Genomic DNA, 22,531 nt, shown 5'->3' with positions numbered 1-22,531 from the left:
CTGACAGATATTTAGATGCAGGTTAACAAACTAGAAAAATTGTATCAGTCATGGGATCAGAAAGCAAAAGATGTAAAGCATAGACCCAAATGAATCAGCTTTGGAAGTTCTGCTGATTTTTCCAATGGCATTGCACAAAAATTCTCTCTTAGTACTTGGCCATGAATCATTGAGTTCTAACCTCTGCTCTTACTATCTCTCAAAATTTCCAAAAAACACCTCCAAACACGTTGCAGAGAAATTAGGAGGAAAGTAGCATTTTATGTCACACCCTATTGAAATAATTTTGTCTCTGGATAAAATCAGGTAAAAGGAAACATCCAGAAATGTTTTGAGCATAGAACTGAGATGGCTATTGGAAAAGTAAGTGCAGAAAAAAGGAAAAGGAGATAGATGTTATAAAATGTATGCAGAAAAAACTTAATCAGTATTTATTTATTTACATAATAATTTGAGATTTTGGACTATCAGAATAAAGCATTAATTAATGTAACAATCAATTTTTTATTCCACATATAATTATATCTCTTTCTATTAGCTTCCTTTGTGTAAAACTCTCCCTGAACAAATAATATACTCTTCATTTTATATGTGTTTTCTACCCTTTTCCCAAACTTGTCAGAAAATTACCACTCGGCAATTTTATATACTGTTTGATTTTAAGTTTGCTTTCTTAAATGAACAACTCTTTTGTTCTAAGCAGAGCAAACTAGATGAAAGGGCTGTCTTTACTGCTCATCAAGTTACTTCTCAGGGCTGTACCTTCATCTGTCATTTTACTTTTACTTATCACTTCACATTTGCAAACACTTATTTTCTCTCAGCCAAAGTAGTACAATGTTTATCAACAGCTCTCTTTTTCTAGTGCAGGTGAGTTCGTCTAAAAAATGTTCACCCTTTCCTCTCTAAAGAGTCTTCCTTCTCTTATTTATGACTGCAAGAAATGTTTTAAGTAACACCACTCCCACTTCATGATTTGAAATAATAAACATTAAAAAATAATACAATAGGAAAAAAGTAATCAGTATGCTTCTGAAGATTCTTAAATAATATGAAGTTCTTGGTGCCCTGGAAAGCTATTTATTTCCTAGAACTGTTGTAAGCAATATACTTTCAATAAAATAGTGTAGTGTTTTGATACAGTGACCCTTCTTATCTTGTGGGCAAGGTCAATTTTCATAAGGTATCAACCTGACCCAAACTGAGGAACTGGCCTACTTGCTTAGGAACACTTGGGAGTCATGACTTCACACCTGAGATCTGTAGGAAATAAATATAGGGACAATTTACAAGACTCTCAGCATGCTTTGGAAATGGCTGCATTATTTAAATGCTAGTGCTACTATTACAGACTCAAAGCAACAAATAAAAAATTGCTTACTTGTTTCTAAGCCTGCACTCTTAAATTTTTATTCCATGTTTAAATTTCATAAGTTTTAATAAGCATTTCGTTTCACAAATCCTCCAGTGTTCTTAATTCTTCCAAGAAGTGTTTTATAATATAATACTCCCCTAAACCAATACATGTTGGGGACCAGCTGGCTGGATAGCAGTTTTGCAGAGTGACCTTGGCATCCTTTTGAGCAGCAAGCTGACCAGGAGCCAGAAATGTGCCCCTGCAGCAAAGGTCATCAGCACCCTGGGCTCCATTTGGAAGAGCATCACCTGGTGATCAAGAGAGATGATCCTTCCTCTCTCCTCTGCCTTGGTGAGATACTTCTGTACTTCTGTGTCAAGGTCCAGGCTCACCACGTGAAGAGAGGTACAGAACTACTGGAGGGAGTCCAGGAAATAGCCAGAAAGTGGAGTAGGGAATTAGGGCATTTTTCATATGAGCAGATGCTGAGAGGGCTGAGATTATTCAGCCTGGAGAAGACTCAGCACAAATCTTATTAATGTATATAATACTTGCTGAGAAGAAGAGAGGGAGACAGGCCCGGTTTCTTTCCAGTAATGTTCAGTGACATGACAAGAAACAACAGGCACAATGTGATATGTAAGAAATTCCTTTTAAATATAGGAACAAATCTTTTTACTGAGTGGGTGGTCAAACACTTAAATAGTTTTTCCAGTGAGACTGTGGAGTCTCTACCTTTGGAGCTATTTAAAATCTGACAGGACATAGTCCTGAGGAAGATCAAGCTTACCCTACTTTGAGCATGGGATTTGGACTAGATGGTTTCCAAACCTGCCTTGCAATCTTCATTGCTCTGTGATTGCATGATTTTCAGAAAGTCAGTATTTCATTGTGCTTTATAGAAAATTGAATTTCTTTGTTTAGAACCAACCATTGGTGCTAAGTTGCACCCATTACTGCTGACACTAAATTTCATTTTCAAGAAGATTACCATTTAGAATCAACATCTTGTACCTGTTTGAATATTATTGTAGCATTATACATGATATATTTTTCAATTAATTACATGGGAAAATCTAAATATCAACAGGATATAATTTAAAGGACATTTTCCAGTGTAATTTATGTATACCTCTAGTAAGCTAGACAGTCACATATATCATTCTGCTGCCTTGTATTGCAGTTAACTTCCTAAACATGTGATTTCTATCCCATGGCTTCAAAGTGAACTTTTCTCCCTGCAGTTAATTGAATTTCAGGGAGAGGTAAAGAGGAAGAATATTTTTTCTGCAAAATAGGTTGAATTCCTCAAACATTAACATAGAAAAATAATGCACTATCTTGTATGAAATGTGAAATATTCACAGTTGGAAAATTATTTTATAATTTTTTATATAATATTATGCTTTGATAATGAAGACGTACTGAGTGGGCTGCTGGTAGGTATGATGTGCTGAAACAAAAAAATCTGTCAAAAATATTTTCGTGTGTTTCCTTCGAGTATTTCTCAGAAGCTCTAACTAGTAACATTAAATTAATGATTCTAGTAGGAGAAACAGTGTCTCTGTTTCTTGGAAATCTGCTTCTTACACATCAGAATAAAACATAGAAAGTAAGACTCTGGAAAGAGAAGATCACTTGAAAAGTATAGAGAAATCTTATAAGAAACCTACCTTGCCTACATACTGATAATCAGATCCTGTGTATTCCTCTAAAAGAAAAAACTGATTCCACATCCAGCCTCGCTTCTGGCGGTGAATTGCTTTCCCATCATTCCCTAAAGCACGTCCTCCAAAGCTTTTGGGTCTGAGATCAGGAGTCCTTCTGAAGAGCATTTCTGTATGGCAGGGATGTGGCAGCCACATCCAGAGCAGCAGAAGTAATAGGACTTGCTGTATTGTCATAGTTCTCCACTGCTGATGCTCTTCAAGCCGGTCAGCAGTGGAGCGTAAAGTTTTGTTTTTCTTGGCTTGTTTTTTATGTATCTAGTTTGTGATGCAGCCAAGCAGTTTCCAGTAGCTCATCTCTGAACTGTATACAATAAGCAAATCCTGAAAGAAAACAGAGAAGAGACAATTTAAGTTGAAATGCATTCACTCCCTAGTGTCCAACATCACTGCTACTGTACCCTTCATATACAAAACAAAATGACATAGAAAGCAACCTGGTCAGAAATATAAAGGTTATCCATATGGGGAGAACATTGAATATATCAGGTAGCTGCTGTAAGAATACTTACTTTAAAAAAAGTACGAATGCCATTAAAAAAAATTCAGTTTAGAAACTTTTTAAGTGTTCTTTATTTAGACTGTAGCATTAATGTTGCTGAAACTTACACATTAAATACTGCTGCCTTTGCTTCAAATGTTTTCCACCCAATTTCATTTACAAGAATCCCAGTGTTTTATTAATCTTAGTATCAAGAGACACAAAACTCTAACACAAAGTAGTTTTAGAAATTACAAATGGTGAAACACCAGTTCTCCAAGGTATTTTAAATGGTAGAAGGGAATATCATATGCATCAGAAGAACTACAACATGACAAGAAGCAAACTTTTAAACAGAAAAAGTTCTTGAGATGGTCTTAAATGTGGAGTGATGCGAGCTTAGCCTTAAACTGTAGGAAACATTTTTAAAAATATGAAGGCTTGTTTTCCAAGTATCCTGAAATACTGAATTTAATCGCATTGGGGAAAATGATGTTGCAGCAAGAAGGCAAGCCTCTCCCAACTCACCTCTTTTTGTCTCCACTTTTTTTTTTTTTTTTTTTTTTTTTTGCTTTGTTTTGCTTTATTTTATTTCTTCCTTCATCTATTGGAACCATGAGATGTTATTTCAGCAAGCGAAATTAAGTCAAGTTCTCTTCACTTTACATCAATACCAGCATTTAAAGAATAGCAGATTTTCTTAGTGAGATCATCATACCGTGTAGTTTCTGCAAACTTTCATCAGAGTGGTTTTGCTATTCTTCCTAGCATACCCATAAAATACATAGATGGTTGTTGCATTTCCTTGAATATTGCACGTGTGGCAAAAAACTCAAGTAGTAATAAGTTGGGTTGTTTCTTCTCCTCTTTGCTGAATTTAATAGCTAAGTAACTTGCTCTTCTTTCAATAACTTTATCCTGTATTTCACTATCATCTTAATTTTATTTTTCAAACAAGAGCTATGTAAAATTTCAGAAATTCTTCCTGTATTTCAATTTTTTGTGTTACTCAAACTATTTCCAGTAAACCTCTGTTGATTAAAAGAGCTTATAATAAAATGTCAGGGTTTTTAAAGTAGGTACACTATGAAATATAGTGACATAGTTTAAAAACTGCATGTCTGTGTGCATGCATGTTAATAACTGAACAGATTCTTTTTTGGAACCAGTTATTGTCTTAAAGTTGTATTCACTAAGGAGAACATTTTCTTCTCTTTCCCAGCATTTGGGAGAGAGGGGAAACAACTACTCAAAGCTAGTACTATTAAGGATTTTGGCCCCAACTCTGTTCTCAGTAACTCATGGATACCCATTTCCATTGGTCTAAACAAACACCAAATTATACATAATTTCATTTACCTCTTTTTCCTTTCTCCTAAAATTTTGATATTGACTTCATTTGTGAACTTTGATTAAATACATAACAATCTGTTCTAATATAAGGTACTAACACTGAATATGCCACATATGCTGAATGATATCAGCGTGTACAAACTGGAGAAGTGGTTCTCCACCTTGGCAAATATTTATCACAATTCATACTTGTGTTCTTTTGAGACAAAGGTACACTGAGTGAGAGATGAGGGACAAGATTTATTCTAAGATATTCAGAAATGTTTCTTCTCAAAGACCATAAGAAATTCTCTCTCTCCATTTCCCGAAACTTTGGAAAACTACTGGGTTTTTTTTGAAAAGGGTATGTGAAATTTTCTTCTCTCACTCTCTCTTTTTGTGTGGGTGTGGGGAGGAGGGGGAGAGTTTCTTCTTTTCACTTTCTTGTTGCCATCAGTATATGTATTCCATTATCCACACATTATTATTTGATGTAGAAGTGTTGTTAAATGCCTCTTGGGAAATAATGCCTCAATATTAGGGGTTGTTATTGAATTTCCTTCTTGTTAAATTAGGTCAGCAGAATGAAAGCTCAGATGAAATTTGTTAAACTCACAAAAGTAGCTAATGTACATGGACTTGGCAAGCACAGCTGCGTAATGGATGTACACACCAGCAAGGCCTTGTCCCTCCTTTGAGACTCCTGCTGGCGTTCAGTTTCCTGCTTTATATGTGATGAGTTTGATAGCAGTCTACTCTAAAGCAATAATATTTACCTTTAAAAATGACCTAGCAAAAAATAAAAAATAGACCCAACTAATAAAATGCATTGCATAAAGTTTGAAGATAATTTGATGAAGGAAATCTTTTAATACATAACTAAGAAAGTAAACAGAAATCTGGATTCTGTATTAGACTGCATATCTGGATTCTGTGCTGGAAAAGTCAATGAAGGACAAAACTTTTTTCATGTTTGCTTTCTTGGTGTTTGGCGTTTTTTGGTGGTATTGTCTGTTGTTTGGTTGTTTTTTGTTTCTTTATAATTCCCTGGGAAACTAGTTGGAAAACTGCCAAACTTTTGGCAAAAAATTTATCTTAGGGAGGGTTTCAGAACTCAGAAGAGTTTTAATAGCTTTGCTGGCTTCAAGTATTTATTTTAGAAATAATTTAAAGAGTTTAAAATTGCTTTATATAGTTTTAAATTAAACTATTCCACCAATCTCTCATCAAATGCCTCTCTATTTCTTCTTCCAGAAGATCACTTCTTGAATTTTTGTCACAATAGAAAAGAAACAAATTAAAAAAAAAAATCAAGCTTTTAAAAATGTATCAGATATGTTCAATTTCTGTGTAATATCTTCCTTTGTAATGCCCATACTTCTGTGTAATGTCATTCTAAATTATATTAAAATTACTGCAGAAGAACACTGTGCCCAACTGTACTCTTGTTTATATAGTTTTTTTGGTTTTGTAGTATTTTTTGAGTATTTAATGAGTTTTCTTGAAATAATTTTTAGTATGCAAGTGACGGATCAATCATCACTGAAGCTGTTAAATGACCATTAGCTTTCAGGTAATAGTTTAAAAACCATTATACAATAATTTCCACAGGCTGATCACTTCTATAGCTCTCAGAACTTAGAAGAAAATGTTTCAGTGCTGCTCAAAATGTATTCATGTGATTTTCAACTTCTAGCAAAATTTGAAAAATACTATATATTGCTTCTCATTCATGCAACACCTCCTTCCAATACTAAAACATACTTCATGCCATTCGAAACTCGTAAAATTGAACATCTGTATAAGATGGGCCATGAATGCTTTTAACTGATGCATGTGTCAAAGTTCCACTTACTGGTTCAGGAGACAGAACTTTTACACCAGGAATGTTATTTCTATATTAAATTATGTCCTCCTTTTGTCTGTTTTTTGGTATTCATGTATAGTTGCTTTTGGAATTCAGCAGAACCAAATTTAAAATATAAATTTCAATACAGATCAAAAAAATGTGTTTAATTTATTATAATAAAGAAATTTTAGTAAATTTCTCTTATGAAGAGCAAATTTGAACAACAAAAAATTTACTTGGGATAGCTGCCATTTAAGAATTTTGTTCTGTATTTGACCTTGGTCAAACTTGAACTGAATTTTAATTGTGTGATATTTCAAAAAGCTTGTTTAAGGAGAGATATTTATGCAATGCTGGTTCTGTTTTCTTCATTTCTCTTTCAGCTGGGAGCCATTCACAGCTCTAATCTTGTCTTTCAATCCTTTTTGCTATGTTTGTACAAAAGCAAGATATTTTTGGAACAGAAGATGCTTTCTGAAAAATTAGATTAAACTGTTGAAATCTCATGAGGAGAACAATATTTAATTTTATTACACTGGAAGTAAGCAGAGCACATTTTGTTCTTGTTTTGTTCTTGCTCTGCAGAGTTGATGCCAATAGTGCTATTCTTATATATAGCCACAGTGAGAAACTTTTCTTACTTTCTGTCTGACTTCTCCAAATTTATGGACCCTCTCTAGCCTGGTATAGAATTATCATCACATTCTGCAGACATCCTATCATAGTTCCTACAGCCAAAGTTCCTATGGCCATCAGCCATGAAACACAATTCCTACCATTTTGGTACTTCCTTGAATTAGGCAACTTGTTAATTTTCCTGTTTCATTAGAACTCTACTTCCTGGCTTATGATGTCAGAAATTAAATTCAAACCTCTAGCTAAGATTTAAAATAATAGACACTATTTAACAAGCTAGTAAAAGCAGAAGTAGCAGGACAGCTAAGTGCAGGAAAAACTGTATTTTCACTGAGCCTCAGAAAAGCCTTCAGCTCAGATAGTATATTTTTGTTAATTTATTTTCCATCTCTATCAAAATCAGACGTTCTAATGCTTTAGAGCATAGTCAAATGAAGCAAGTACATTAAAAAGACAGCTTTACAAGAGCTTGTAACTCAAAACACAGCAAATCTTCCTCTCTGTAACCTATTGGTGTAAGATATCCCTTTAGGGAAAGGAATAAATTTTTAAGAAGAATTTTAAGAGTATTTGAAACAGACAAATTAGGTATGTCATATGATCAATTCATAATGGATTCTAATCTCATCACTCCTTGTATTATAGATTTATGTTCTTTATGTATTATATCTCAATAAAGTCAACTGAAGTAATTCATAATTTAATTGCTTGATTCTGAACCAGAAAGATAATTGGTAAATTGTCAATAAGCTGCTTATTTCATAGCCTGCAGCAGAACCCTTGTACACCACAGTGACCACACTTCAAGTTATTAAATTATAACAAGAATTTGCAAAGTAGTCAGTTGTACCTTTGAACTTTATAATTCAGTCTTCTTTATGAAGTTCTTCAACCATTAATCTGCTTAGGAATTTGAGTTGAATATACATAGTTCAATGCTAAACTAAAAAAATCCAACAACTAACATTTCAGGGATTAGGTATAATAATTTATAATACTAATAGTATTTCCAAATCATCAAAACAACTTCATTCAAAGGAGTGTTTTCTGTTATTTTCACAGTTCATGGGGAGAAAGGTACTGAAAAACAAGCAGAGAAAACAAAGGAAAAGGAAATACTGAACATTACAACTTTTACTAGAGAAGCCGATTTTTTGGGCTACAGGAGATTATATATAACCATACCTTATGTCTTATTTTTAAGTATATTTATGTATTTAAAATCCTGACTGTTATTAAAAAACCCTCAAGTAAGCATGCACTATATTAAATTCAAAGTGGAAGGTTAAGGACGCAATCTGAGTTCCACTGCTGGTAGTTCAGTAATTGGATATCCACAACTGTAGTTAAGCAAACAGAAATCCAAACCATGGAAAATATAACTCCAAGCTCATGTTAAGCTGAAGAGGGAAGAGGTATCAAAACTCACTCCTCCCAGCTCCCCTGCTGTGAAGAATAGTCCTCCACTCCTCAACTCTAAAAATCTTTGGATGCCTCACGAAAAGTTCTCCCTTGTCTTCTTAAAGAAGAGTGAAACTCTCAGGTTTAAGGCAGAGTCAGACATTCAAAGGATGAGCAGAAGACCAGAGAAAAGGCAGAAGATGCAAGTAAGTTATCTTGCATAACAATTTTGACTGTTTATTAATGAGGATTTTGTGTGTTAATTAGATTACCTGGATAGCTCACAGTATTTCTTAGCTCTCTATGTACAGTGTATGTACCTTTTCTCACAGTAAGACATTGAGAATACCGCATTATTATAGAGGTTTTCTACATAATTAAACTTACCAATGTTGCTAAAATTTTGTGGGAGAAGTTATACATACAGCAGTGACAAAATAGTAGGTGATGCATGAACACACAAAAGTTATTTGAATCTTTATAGTTTCTGTAACTTGTGAGGTACCCAGTGCGTTTCATTGCATGTGGCACCCTGCTCTCCCTTCTAGATGAGTTCTTCCTATCTGATTATATATGCTGAGTTAAAGTTCAACAAGGTAGCTACCCAGTATTTTTCTGCATTATAAGGATGAGAAAGTAGAGTTAATTTATTAAATGTGTAGAGTGTATAAGACTTCCCTGCTGAACTAAAGAAAGAAAAATCAAGTATTAAAAAAAAATAAAAAAAATTAAAGACACTATCCAAAATTTGGAGGATGTAGCAAAAAAGTGGAAAGATCATAATGGGTTGCACAACATAACAATAAACTACCGTGTTGAGTTGACACAGGCAGGCAGCCAGAACAACCACAAACCCATTTCTGAAATGCAGAGTAAAATTATTTCGTTACTCTCTACCCACAGGATCCTGAAGCAACACTGGGCAGAGACAGTCAAGAGGGAATGCAGGCACTATCAGGCTCAATCCATCCTGATGGACAGCGGTCCTGCTGTTTGCACACATTTGTCAAGGGCTGTGTACATGTAGTTTACCACCATGCCCTTATCTCCTCTGTGGTTTTTATGATCCTTGCTTTGATCTGTCTCCCAAAGCAGGGAGCTCAAGCATGTCTGTGGACTGCCTCCAAATCTCTCAAAACACTGACAATCATCTCCACACAGAAATTTTACTTGTCAAAACAGAGAGAGGACAAACAGCAGTAGGTGTAAAATATGGGGTTTCCCAAACTCCAGGTATTCTCCAGGCCTTGGCATTCCCAGATGCAAGGTCACCTGAGAGAATCTACCCTCCTATTTTGCCATTCTTCTGCTTTTAACTCTGTACTCTCAACAGCTACCTTGGCACAGTTCTGGAGAAAATAATGGAGAAATATAATAGTTCTGAACAATCTCAATATAGTGGATTTTTTATCACTTATCTTAAAATATAAAAAAGAAAAAAAGAAAGAAAAAAAAAAGAGGAAAGAAGATATGTGGACAGGAATATTATTCTTAAGAAATATGAAATATTCTTTCATCTCCACTCAGCCTCATTGCAAATTCAGTGTTCAGGTTTGAGCACACATCTACTTATTTATAACATGTAAATTATTAGACATCAAGCTAGCAACAAAACATTTAGGAAAAAAATATTCTTGAGAAAAGAACATCTACACCTAGTTACCCAGTCTAGAAAAATAAAACAAGAGGGAAAAAGGGCTAGGGTTGTAGTTTTTAGAAGCAAAACTAAGTAAAACTAAGTAGTAAAACTAAGAAGCTCTTTTCAATGCACACCAAAGATAGTCTAAGTAACTTTCAGGCAACCTTCTTTAACAACTACAGTGATTTAGCTTAAGCATTAACAAAAGCTTCCTAAATATTTGCAGGGATAGTTGGGAGCAGAAATGAGATGTGACAGAATGATGGGAAGAACAGTCTGAGCAAACTTCTTTCTGAAATGAGCTGCCTGCAGCTGGTATGACCAGAGTGTTTCTCAAGATGTTTTTAAACTCCACCCCATTAAATTCTATCCCTTCTTTTTCCATGTCATTATTTCTTTTCATTATATCTTTCTGTGTCTGGTGCCACTGCTACCAGTGACCACTGCTACCACTGGTCACTCTATTCTGCTGTATGAGTATGGATTGTTCATTCCAGATCAACCACATCCTTTTCCATTTATCTGATTTCATCTCAAAATTGACTTTAGATTTCCTTTTGTAGGTTGAAAACAACTGAAATTCTCTTGATTGCCAGTCAGCACAACATGCTTTTCCACATCAAATAATACAGTCCTAGACACATGGTTTCCTCCCATTTAGAGAAGGTCTTGCCAGTCCTCTGAGTTTCTGTCCATAAGATTTTGTAGGTGTATTTATCCCATAAATTATTTTCTATATTTCCCAGGTATTGAATTTAGCTCTTTCTTCCTCCAACATGAATTCATCTCATGTATATCTTCCTAAATGATTAATTGTGTTTAGCCTATAGCCATGCTGTCTTCTAAAATATCCATATTTATTATTAGCAGTTTTTTTCTTTTACAAAGAGGGTAGTCCTCTACTTCATATATTATAAAACCTAACTGAAATCCCAACCCAGTTATAGCTTTTCAGTATTTGACCCTTCCTTGCTTCCTTGCTTCCTTGCTTCCTTGCTTCCTTGCTTCCTTGCTTCCTTGCTTCCTTCCTTCCTTCCTTCCTTCCTTCCTTCTTCCCCTCCCCTCCCCAGCCCTATTTTCTTTTTCTTATTCCTTACATTTAATCTTTGACAGACCATGGCTTTTCTGGAAATAAAATATCAGAAAATTCCGTATGAGTTTTGCCAAGAATGAAACCTGAGAGATCATTGACTATATAGACCTGGTGACTATTCCTTCTCCCTATACTGAAGTGTTTGCCGGAGCAGGGTGAATTATAATGAATAATGCGGAACAGTTAAGAAAAAGACATTCTTTTCCTCCAGGGCAGGTGGAATTTTAAATCTCCTAGCCTTTGCTATCCAATGCTTTCACCTGCCAGCAAACTCTAAGCCTTATTAGGGAAATAGAATAAGCACAGAAGCGTGCCAAATATCTAAAAACTCACTCTAATCTCATCAGGAGTTTATATCTTCAGCTCAGGCTGAAACCTTACAGCTTCAGAGAGCAGAGGCAGTTCACTAAACCGTAAAGAATTGGGGCATTGAGAGACTGTGCCTGCTTAGAAAACTGTGTAATTTAATAAAGTGTTCATTGATGTCTACACAGTGGCTCCTCAAACTTGTGTTAGTGCCTGTGCCTGCAGCATGGATAGTCACATTCCTGCTAATTAGATGATAGCAGAAGGATTACGTTCTTTCTTAGCAGTCAGAAAGAAGTGGAAGCAACCATTTCTCACAAAAAAATCACAGTTGACATTAACAAAAGGGTCAAATTTTAAGGAAGTTTGCTAAAGATATGATTTTATTTCTCACATTTATTTGAATAAAAGTGTAAGTATTGCAAATCTAATTCAGTTATTGACAAATTTCATAAAACTCCTATTTGGAAGAAAAAGAATCTTGAATGACAAGAAGGTACATCTGCAATACATTTGAATTTAGCAAATGAGCATGGGCTAAGAAGTGATAAAGTGATGATAAACAAGAGTCAATTAGAAACCTTGGAGGAAAGGAAATTTTCACTTAAAAATGTTTCTGTGTACTGTAAAACTATACTCTAGTTATGCTGACATTCAAGAGTGCTTTTCATTCTCAGAAAACATAATTTATACATATACTAACACTGCTGTATGAGAAAAGAGAGGTAGACATTGATGAGATAAATTAAATTATGCACAGTCTGACCCTGGGTTCCACACTTGGATCAAGTGTGTTCTGAATTCCTTCTGCAGTATCTGTATATTTCTATGCTTTATACAATCTCTGTGTCTCAGCCCTCAAGGTACAAGAGGTCAGGCCAATGCAATAGATTCTGTTGGACCATCAAGCTGAGCTGGAAAAGTCAGTTAAACCTGTGGATTTCAGAAATATTCACTGGACAAATCTGTTGACATTTAGGAACATATTTGCCTTGTATAACTTCTTTTGATGCATCTTTCATGTTTGATGGTTATACAGAGATATATATGTTGGTTTGCTGGCCTTCTATATGTTGTCATTTTTTGATGTTGACTATAGCATCTGAGAAAACAATAGTAATATTGGACTGTTGCAGAGATAGCCTGAAGACAGCCACTGAATTTGTGATAAAAGCCAAATAAGGACATGTCTACTTTTTCCTTTCCAGGTATCATCTATGTAGAACGCTACCTTAAAAAAAGAAATACTTAAAAATTATTTCAGGGAAAAAATCAAATTGCTAAAAAACACTTGTAATACCCACCTCAATAATGTCAGGAGAAACTCTTCTCAACAAGAAAACAAGAACACTCCTTTGGAGAACTGAATCATTGAATTCCACCTTTTTTTTTTTTTCTTTTTTTTTTTTTTTTTCCCCATAATGTAACACATTTTACACTCTTTGCTGTGTGGTTTTCTGAGAAACACATGAATGGAAATCAGCAATCACTTTGCACTGGGAATGACCTTGCATGGGTAATTGGTAAGGGCTACATCCAGTTGCCACTAGGGACATTTTATTCAAAACAGTTATTTCATCTCAGATCTTTCTCTCCTGATTTCAAGGGTAGCCAACGAAACACCTTTCAAAGATAAACCTAGAACAGAACTTCACAACTCATCCAGGAGACAAAAACAATGAGCTCGAATGAGTTTATCTTTTTAGTGTGCATCATATTCTCTCTCCCTTCCCTTTTAACCTCTGTATGTCTGCAGGTTATAAACCAACTAAATCTCTCTTTCCCTTGAGAGATAAATATCTCTTGTTATTCTCTACAACTCTATTTTCATACCAATCTATTTCATTGGTGGCAAATATATATGTATATACATTCTTTCTTTACAGAATCAATGTAATTGATAGCTATCTTATTGAAATTTCTTCAACTTCTGTATAAACTCCACTTTGTCTAGTTCAGATAGAAAAGTTTTCTGTGCCTGAAAGAATATTTTGGATTATGGTTTCCTTTTTTTCAAATATATCCAGATAGGCCAGCAAAATATTGACATTATTAGAAAAGTTATACCTCATCTGTAACATCTTGGATCATTACGTTTACAGCAATCCTAGCAATCTTTATGGCGTTCATTACTGCTTCATCTCTGATACAGAAAATGAATATACACTTTTCTATTGACTCTACAGATCATAATAATAAAATATTATTCTGTTATTCTAGATCACCTGAGATTGCAGAGAAAGTATGTGACAAGTAAGAAGGCAAAATGAACCTTTTGAAGTCTCGCATATAATACTGAGTGGCCTTTCATTTAACTTCTGAGAGGCTTTTATTCTGAATCGTGTACTTGTGTACCCTGTTCCAAGCCTGCTTGATTAGGTCATTAATATATGACTAGTAATAGATTTACTATTAGTCAAGTGAAATCATTTGCCTTCTCAGTAAGGAGGACGTGTGGTAGAAAGAAAACAATAATAAGTTCCTACCTGTAGAATAAAGCTATGCTCTGGAGAGCTATAAATACACTGAAGTTATTATAGCTGCATAACTCAAGTAATAGAACATTGACATAATTGAGTGTGGACTAATGAGCAACTACAAAATGGAATAACAAGAAGATTCTCCTTAGTCCATAGGGAAAATATCTCCTTTGCTGCACCAAATGAAGAAACTGATGTGTCAGAGGGAGTATTGAGTGATGTAGGTAAGCATAAGCAGTCCTTTTTTTCAAAACATGTAAGAAATAAGGCAAACTCAGGAGGACATCTGTAACTTCTACATGAGAGGTTGCAACTTGAAGGTTTGTTTCACAGTTTTAGTGTCTGGAGAGTGGATAGTTTAGCAGCACACATAATGGCAAACAGGGAAAATTGGAGAGTAAAAAAAAAGAGTCTGTAGAGAATCAGCACTCTGCATCTCCTTTCCTACACCCAAATCTTGCTTAGCAGAAAGTAATGAAGTAGCAGCATCCATGGGGTAAGGCGTGAAGATATTCCAAAATACTGACTTTTGCAAGGAGAGAGACCAAGTAGCAAGCAAAAAAGTCTGACTCATGGTATAAATTAAAAGGAATAATTAGCCCATAGTGGTGTGTGCACATATATATTTGTTTGAACTCAGAAAGTAGAGATCTTCCAGAATAAAAATGAATGGACATAATGATTTGACTTAAGAAAGCCATGTAATTATAGATAAACTTGTTCTTGAAAGAGCTGTAAAGGGAAGAAAATGGGATAATGGCTGGGAAACTACCCAGACTTTGCACTCATCTGAGATGTTTTCTTGTGGTATGCAGAGATTGCCTTAAGGTGTATAAATGACAGAACAACAATGAAAGTAACTTTCTACTATTTTTGGTTTGGTGGGGGTTTTTGTGTTTTGTTTTGGTATAGTTTGTTGATTTTGTTCGGTTGGTTGGTTTTTGAATTGTTATTAATAAAGCAATGATTTGGAGGTGAGCAGTGATGTAAGGTTTACTTTGACGACATGTTACTTTTTTAAAACATTACAGTTTTTGGCCAATCAGTTGGAACACTGGAATAGAGTGAATTGGCAATTGGAAGGTAATGTACAGCACCTACAATTCTGATTGGTGTATTATTTAAAACGAGCATTGGATGGAGAGTTTTCATCATTTTCAGCCAAGAGAAAGCAGAAAGTCTGCTTTTGGATAAAACTGAAGTCTGGACGAAAATGAAGTAAATAGTCATACAAGCAAATTAATGGTCTGTCATTATTTGTTAAAAGAATCAGGAATAAGAGTAACAGAATATCAACATTAAAAAGAATAAGTTTGAGGAGTATGGAGAGAATTAGACTTCTTGATAAGATTTTTAGTGTTAGCTTGCTTCTTTTTCATCTGAATTCTTTAAGATAATTCCATGAATGGCTTTGGAATTGGGATTACAATACTGGAGCTGTTTAGACAGTAAAGGCTTTATTGTGAATGCCATCTGAGAGGTGGTTGGATGGCTGATAAAGTTTAAAGTTTCCAGTTCTGGGTACAGTTGCTTATTTGTTTTGTTTCTGTGTATGTAAGTATGTGTGCATCTATAAATTTTGCAGCTATAAGGATGCTTATCAGCAAAGTATACATTAGCAGGAATATTTTATGAAGATAGAAAAAAATATTCTTAAGAGAAACCAAGTGAAAGCTAACAACTGAAGTCTTGTTTTGCTTTTAATTCCTATTTTATTTTTCATTCTTTTCAATATTGTGTTTCAAGGAAACTCACAACAACTCTGCTTATTTTTCTGGGTTTTTTTCCTTTCTTCCCTTTTTTGTTTTTTTTTTATTTTTTCCTCTATCACTACAGATTCCTTTTACATGGCCACTGGACATTCATAAAATAGCAACCAATATTACCTGTTCAAACCAATACTGACTAGCCCTGCATGTCCCACGTAACATCAAGTAAGACTATTTTTTGTCTAACAGCTCTTTTTAGTCCAAACTGAAAAATACAAACCTGCAAGAGGCAGAGTTTGCGTGTGCGCACCATATCCAAAGTGACAATGAGTCTTGATATTTTGCTCCAATGATTCTCCAACTGCACCCACAACAAAAACAAAAATCCAGAAAACAAAATCCAAACAGTGCATGTATTGTCACATTTAGCTAGCAAGCTCACAAGAGGCTGCCTGACATTTTAGGAATACTGTATTACAATAGCAAGGTAACTGTCCTGGTCAAAGAGAAAATGAATTCATACTTCATAGGTTTATCCAATTACTTCCTTTGTTAAACAACAAACAGTCCTAATTAAAATGATACATTTCCACAAATACAGTTAGCTAAAAAATCAATATTTTTCCTAAGAGATTCTTGTAGGATTACATTTATCCCAGTAAAATTAAATGATTTATAGCAATATACCTGACGTACTGTGAATTCTGTGGTTTTAAATAATTGATGCATGCAGTATTTGTAATAGTTTCTAACTTTCTCTCTCCCTTTTTTAAAATTTTGAATCTAAGGTGAATTAAATACTATTGTAATTGGAAACCAAATGTTTATAGTGCAATTACAATTAGAAGTTAATTAGAATTCAAAACATATTTCTATGTGAAAAAGATCCTATTTATTTGTATTTAATGTGAGTGAATAAAAATTGTACAAGAGAAATACAAGGAATTTAGTATATAAGAATTATTTATGCCTGTCAAATTCCCTCTGGTCTCTGAGTTTTGTGGTTTTGATGTTTGTTTTGTTTTTTTGGTTTTTTTTGGTTTTTTTTTAGAACAGGGGAGTGTTTCACTAAAATATGGACAGCTAATAATTTAATTTCAGGGTTTTTTTAGCAACAGTCCTTTTTAAAACTGAAAGGAATTACAAGTGATTAATGATATATTGATCTTTGAAGTTAAAGACTTTTAAAAGTGTTACAATGTTTTTACTGAGACTTATTCCTATCTTGTGCTACATTATATGCAATATTTTGATATAATTTTTGAATGAGTGATACTGTCCTAGGCACTATCTACACATTTGTCTCTACAGAATATTCTTCTGTAAATTTACCAAATCTCTAGAACAGCAAGTGAAATCTCTCTTGTAGAGATCACGAATGAGTAACAACAAGAAATCTGGGAAAAAAAAAATCTCTAATTCCAATTATTAGAATCAAATACGTTCTCAAAGTATCTGTTCAATTCTAAATATACTTCCATTCCAGCCTCATAAATTAAAAGATAATGATGTATATACCACCCAGATACGTAAGAAAACTGTCTGAAAAGAAAAGCTATTCTTCTTAGGACAACAGAAATTTGATAATTCTGTGTATTTGAAGGCAAATCCTTTCAAATCTGAGTATTTGAAATATATGGAGATATATGGAGCATATACCTGAGATATTTTACATAAAGTTTCTTGGCACTATAAAGTATTAGTTTGGACAGACAAAAAGTATTTCTGTAAAATAATAAATACTTTAAAATTTTATTCAACTATGGCAAAAAGCAAAGAAATCTCACCATTTGATCCCACTAGGTGCATAACATGCTGGAATCCCTCAATTCATTTCCTCATTTGACTGATTGTACTGTCATTGTTTCCTCATTGTACTGTCTATAATAGAGTTAATTTTCTTTACAGTATCTTTTATTGTGCTGTGTTTGGGGTTTCTGTTTGGAACAGTGAGGATACCACAGGGATATTTTCCTTATTGCTAAGCAGAACTTGAAGAGTGTCAAGGCCATTTTCTGGTCCTTACCCCACTCCTCCAGTGAGGAGACTGGGGGTGCACAAGAAGATGGGAGGGGGACACAAACAGGTCAGGCCACCCTGACTAATCAGAGGGATGTCCCATGTTGTGTGGCATCATGCTCACCAATAAATCTGGGGGGAAAGAAGGAAGTAGGGGACATCTAGAGCAATGTTGTTTGCCTTCTCACATCATCATTGCCACGTGGGATGGAACCCTGCTTTCCTGGGAGTGGATAAACACCTGCCCGCCCACAGGAAATGGTGAATTAATTACCTTCATTTATTTTGCTTGTATGAGCAGCTTTTGCTTTCCCTATTAAACTGTCTTTATGAGTTTTCTCACTTTTATCCTTCCCTTTCTCACCCTTATCCCACAGGAGGGGGAGTGACAGAGCAGCTGTGTGGTTCTTACTGCCTATCAGGTTTAAGCTGGAAAATCTTTTTTTTTTTTTCCCCTCACAGAAAGTTATCTTCAATAAAGTTACTCTTTTTGGATATCAAGAACCATTTTTATCAGCAGATTTCTTCAAAGCACTTGCAGGGAGGAAAATGCCATAGAAGATCACAAAATGTGATAGACATGTCTATATGTGATAAACTCCTTACAATTCTTGTGTTACAAAGTCATCAGAAAAATCTGAATCTCCCATCTTCTATTAATACTAATGTCTAAAAGCTGGCCAAGAAATAAATCCATAAAGATACTGCTACAAGAGTACACACACTACAATATATTCAGACACTTTCTGCACAACAAAATTCTAGGAATTGTCAATATAGGAAATGCTGACCATCTGTTATCAAAATCACTCCAGGGGAAGCAAATCCATTTCCATCCAACGCATACCATGACTTAACTACTAGATAAAGAATTACTATTTTATCCAATCTGCCTTGATATTGTTACAGGCTGGCATCCATCTTCTCACTTGTGAAAAGTTTATGTCAGAGTGGATCTCTGTCATATTGCTACAAACATAATTTGTTGCACCTGCCAAGAAAAAAACGCATTGACCCAGTGAGCCAGTGTGAGTATAGGAAGAAGCAGTGCTGAACATTTTATTTCCTATTTTCATTTATAGCTTGCTTTACAGCAGAGAAATCAATTACAAGTTTAGGATTTTAGACAAATACAGGAGGAAGGTTGCTAGAGGTCCTATGTCAATTTATTAAGATCCAATGGATCAATGGCTTCAAATGGAAAGTAAAAATTATTCTTAGGAGGCTGTAAAGGTCACATAAATTAAATCGTAATGCATCTCACTGAATGTTTTTATTCTTATGACTCATTGTGTTCACTTTTCCAATTTCCATCCAGTGTCACTCACAAGTTATGTGCTCTAGCCAATATTTTGAAAATGAGTTTTCATTGGCATGTTGACAACTATCCTTTCTTTTCCCCACAGCTTCTTTTTTGTCTCTGGTGTTTCTTTTACTCCTCTTCCAAACATCTATTTGAGAAAGGCAGACTAGTATAAGAATCTAATGACAGTGACAGTGTTATCCTTATGTTACTACAAGAATGTCAAGGATTTGTTCTCAGTTTCAGCAACAAAAATCCAGCTACTTCAGTGACTGAAGTGTACTTGCTAAAGATGTTCACTGATGCTACTCAAAGGAAAATGTGATAAGTATTAAAGTGTATATTATGATTTTGAAAGGAACTATGGGGATTTTTTTCCTCAGTGTTGAGAAGCACAGAACTACAATATTATGAAATATACATATACATACACATTAGCAAAACTCAGTGAAAATGTCAAGCAATTATTTTCTCCCTCTTCTTAAAACATTATTTTAGAGTAAAACAGATATCTCTAATAACTGTTATATGAGTGAGGATTGAAGAACTCAAGTGTAATTTCTTCTACTTCCTATGAACAAACCTTCCAGATTGCAAATTGGAATTCAATTCCTTCATGTTATTCAGTGGAACTCTTTAATAAAGACAGACAGGTCTATGACAGTGAAGAAAATAAATACCAAACCTACAACAAGTACGCCAGTTTTGAGAAAGAAAGGTTTCTGTAAAAGGCCCATCACTGGATATGATGGAAAGTCACGTTCATACTGTTGAAAACCTGGCAACTTTCTGGCAACTAGTGAGGTAAGATGTCAAACACAATTGACAGACAATGAGGGCAGCAAGAAGTCATGTCACAGAGCAACCAGATCAGCAGCAGCACTGCTGCTGTCATTTCTATCCTCAGCCCTGACAGGTGCTACATGTGAGTCCCTTCTGCTCTGCAACTGGACAGCAGCTACTTCAATGTCTCTGTGCCTCGGGGTTTTTCCAAATCCTATTCCATAACATTTTCCAGTTTAATTTCCCCTCCAAAAGATTTATTTATGCAAATCACTGAGGTCTGCTACAAATGCTCGTGCATGTCAAGGTTTGCAAGCTTTTTCCACAGTATCAACATCTGTAAAAACACCTTACTCTTCTCATTAACAAACTCTTTTTATTCATTACCTTATACGTTTTCTTACAGAGAACCTTCTCAAAAAACCTCCATTTCTATATAATAACATTCTGGAAATAAAGCTGTGGCTGATTGTATCACCTGGAATTCTTTGCCTTCCTCACTTAGGGGACATTTTTCACCGAGTTATTAAATAAAGATGATTTTTTTCTTAGGGGACCTGAAGGGGAATAAGGAAGGAAAAATTCTGTACTAGCTTAATAAAAAGGATTCTAGAGATGAAACATGGGTATTCTAACACAAACATGTTTGTTAGGTATGGATAGGAAAAAATTATATAGGATAGAATAAATAAGAGTTGAGGGGCAAGAAGGATAAAAAGAACAGGTCAAAGTGTGAAGTGGTCAGGGTGAAGAAGATACCACATTAGGCATCTAATCGGATGTCTTTGACATCTGTACATTAATAAAAAGCACAGTGAGCAAACCTAGAAAATCACATCATTTTTTGTTTTGAAAGTTCAAAACCATATAATAAGCATCTTAGAGAGCTGGTGCAGTATCCCAAAGGACTGGAAGATTATGATAATATTATGTACAGGAAAGACAAGAAGACCAAAGGAGGAGTAATTTTTGAAAGAATCTATTTGGCACAAACAAAAGCTTTTGTAGTGCAAAAGTGGAATAGAAAATGCAGTAAAGAATAGACTTTGGCTAAGACACTGTAATTTCATTCAAAATACAGTGAAACAAACACCTCAAAATATAAAATACTTATATTTTCAAATATGAGAATAAAGGAATAACAGGGAAAGAAGGAAGTAAAATAGACAAAGTCAAGACAAAAAAGAAAAGTCAGAGATATCTAGGATTAATTAATTCTGTAAGAGAATTAGAAACAGAAGCAAGATTGAAAATTTTGATTCAATACTCAGTGGACGAACAGTGTTTTAGACATAAATTGAACAAAGTTGGAGAATATAGTGTGTTATCACAGCAGCATTCCTTTTCCTAATAAATGTGGAACTGGTAGCTAATATAACTATAATAATTATATCTATCTATCTATAAAATACAGTTTATATTGGCAGCAAGATGTTATGATCTCTTCATTAAGCAGGAAAGATTAATTAAAGAATTTAGATGTGAATGGCCACCTTTTGCAAACCCATTATCTGTGTTGCAATATGTTATACAACCAAGAGACAGAAAATACTGAAGAAATCCATAAACAATTTCTAGGTGAGAAGTGATGTAAACTCCCCCTGAAGGGAGTGGAACAACAGTGGACAAGGTGTGGAGCTGTAAGCAAGGCAACTGTTAAGTTATGGGATGACTCAGTGATAAGACATTTACAAAACACAGCAACCCAGCAGCAGCACATTCACATGTTGATAAAATAAAACCAGCTCAGCATGAGAATCAGGCATTCTCAAGGACCACACACTGTTCACTGCAATTTACAGGTTTTCAAAGCATGGGTCTAATGAATTTACTACTAGTATAGAACATGAATTGGCTGAAGCAGCTACAGAATAATTAGTCATTCTCTGATTAAAAGTATACATTTTCCACTCCAGTTCCTCTCTTAATTCTTCCTATGATTGAATAATTATCATGCCTGGTGGACAGAGAAAAATTACTAAATGTCAACCATCATAATGCTTGTGAGGCAAAGATCACTGAATATTAGTTAATGGCAGGCATCATCTGGATTAAAAAAATAGAAACTGATATATACGGAGGATTGTTACCTATAAAAAAATAGAAGATATCTTCTTTACTCAAGCAACAATGGGAAGAGCTCAGCTAAAATAATAAATTCATTTTGAACACCACATTTTAATGAGATGTGGAGGAGATGAACTCTCATGACTGTCATGGACAAGTGAACAAACTGGTGCTGCTACGTTACAGAAAAAAAGGCGTGTGAGGGGGGAGAACAATTTACAACTTAGAAATATGAAAGACTTGGATAGGGGTTAATCTGTTATCCATATCTACTGAATGTGAAGGAAGTAATGTTTAAAATTATTTGTAGCTGAGAAGAAAAAGAAAAAAACAAACCACAAATCCCAGC

At 34.6% G+C, this 22,531-nt stretch overlaps 1 protein-coding gene across 3 annotated transcripts in view; it reads right to left on the bottom strand.

Moving 5' to 3' along the window:
- The window catches only part of CDH10 (cadherin 10), a 95,338-nt gene that overhangs the window by 54,728 nt on the left and 18,079 nt on the right, over positions 1 to 22,531 (bottom strand). For all 3 annotated transcript variants that reach the window (XM_088170583.1, XM_014875213.2, XM_088170592.1), the window contains exon 2: positions 3,031 to 3,408. In XM_088170583.1, the coding sequence (XP_088026709.1) occupies positions 3,031 to 3,261 (231 nt within the window). In that variant the 5' untranslated portion in view covers positions 3,262 to 3,408. The remainder of the gene's footprint in view (positions 1 to 3,030; positions 3,409 to 22,531) is intronic.

Source organism: Sturnus vulgaris, chromosome 1 (genome assembly GCF_052056855.1).
Source record: "Sturnus vulgaris isolate bStuVul1 chromosome 1, bStuVul1.hap1, whole genome shotgun sequence".
Lineage (NCBI taxonomy): Eukaryota > Metazoa > Chordata > Aves > Passeriformes > Sturnidae > Sturnus > Sturnus vulgaris.
The sequence above is the reverse complement of the archived record's forward strand: the minus strand, read 5'-3'. Positions and strand labels throughout refer to the sequence as shown.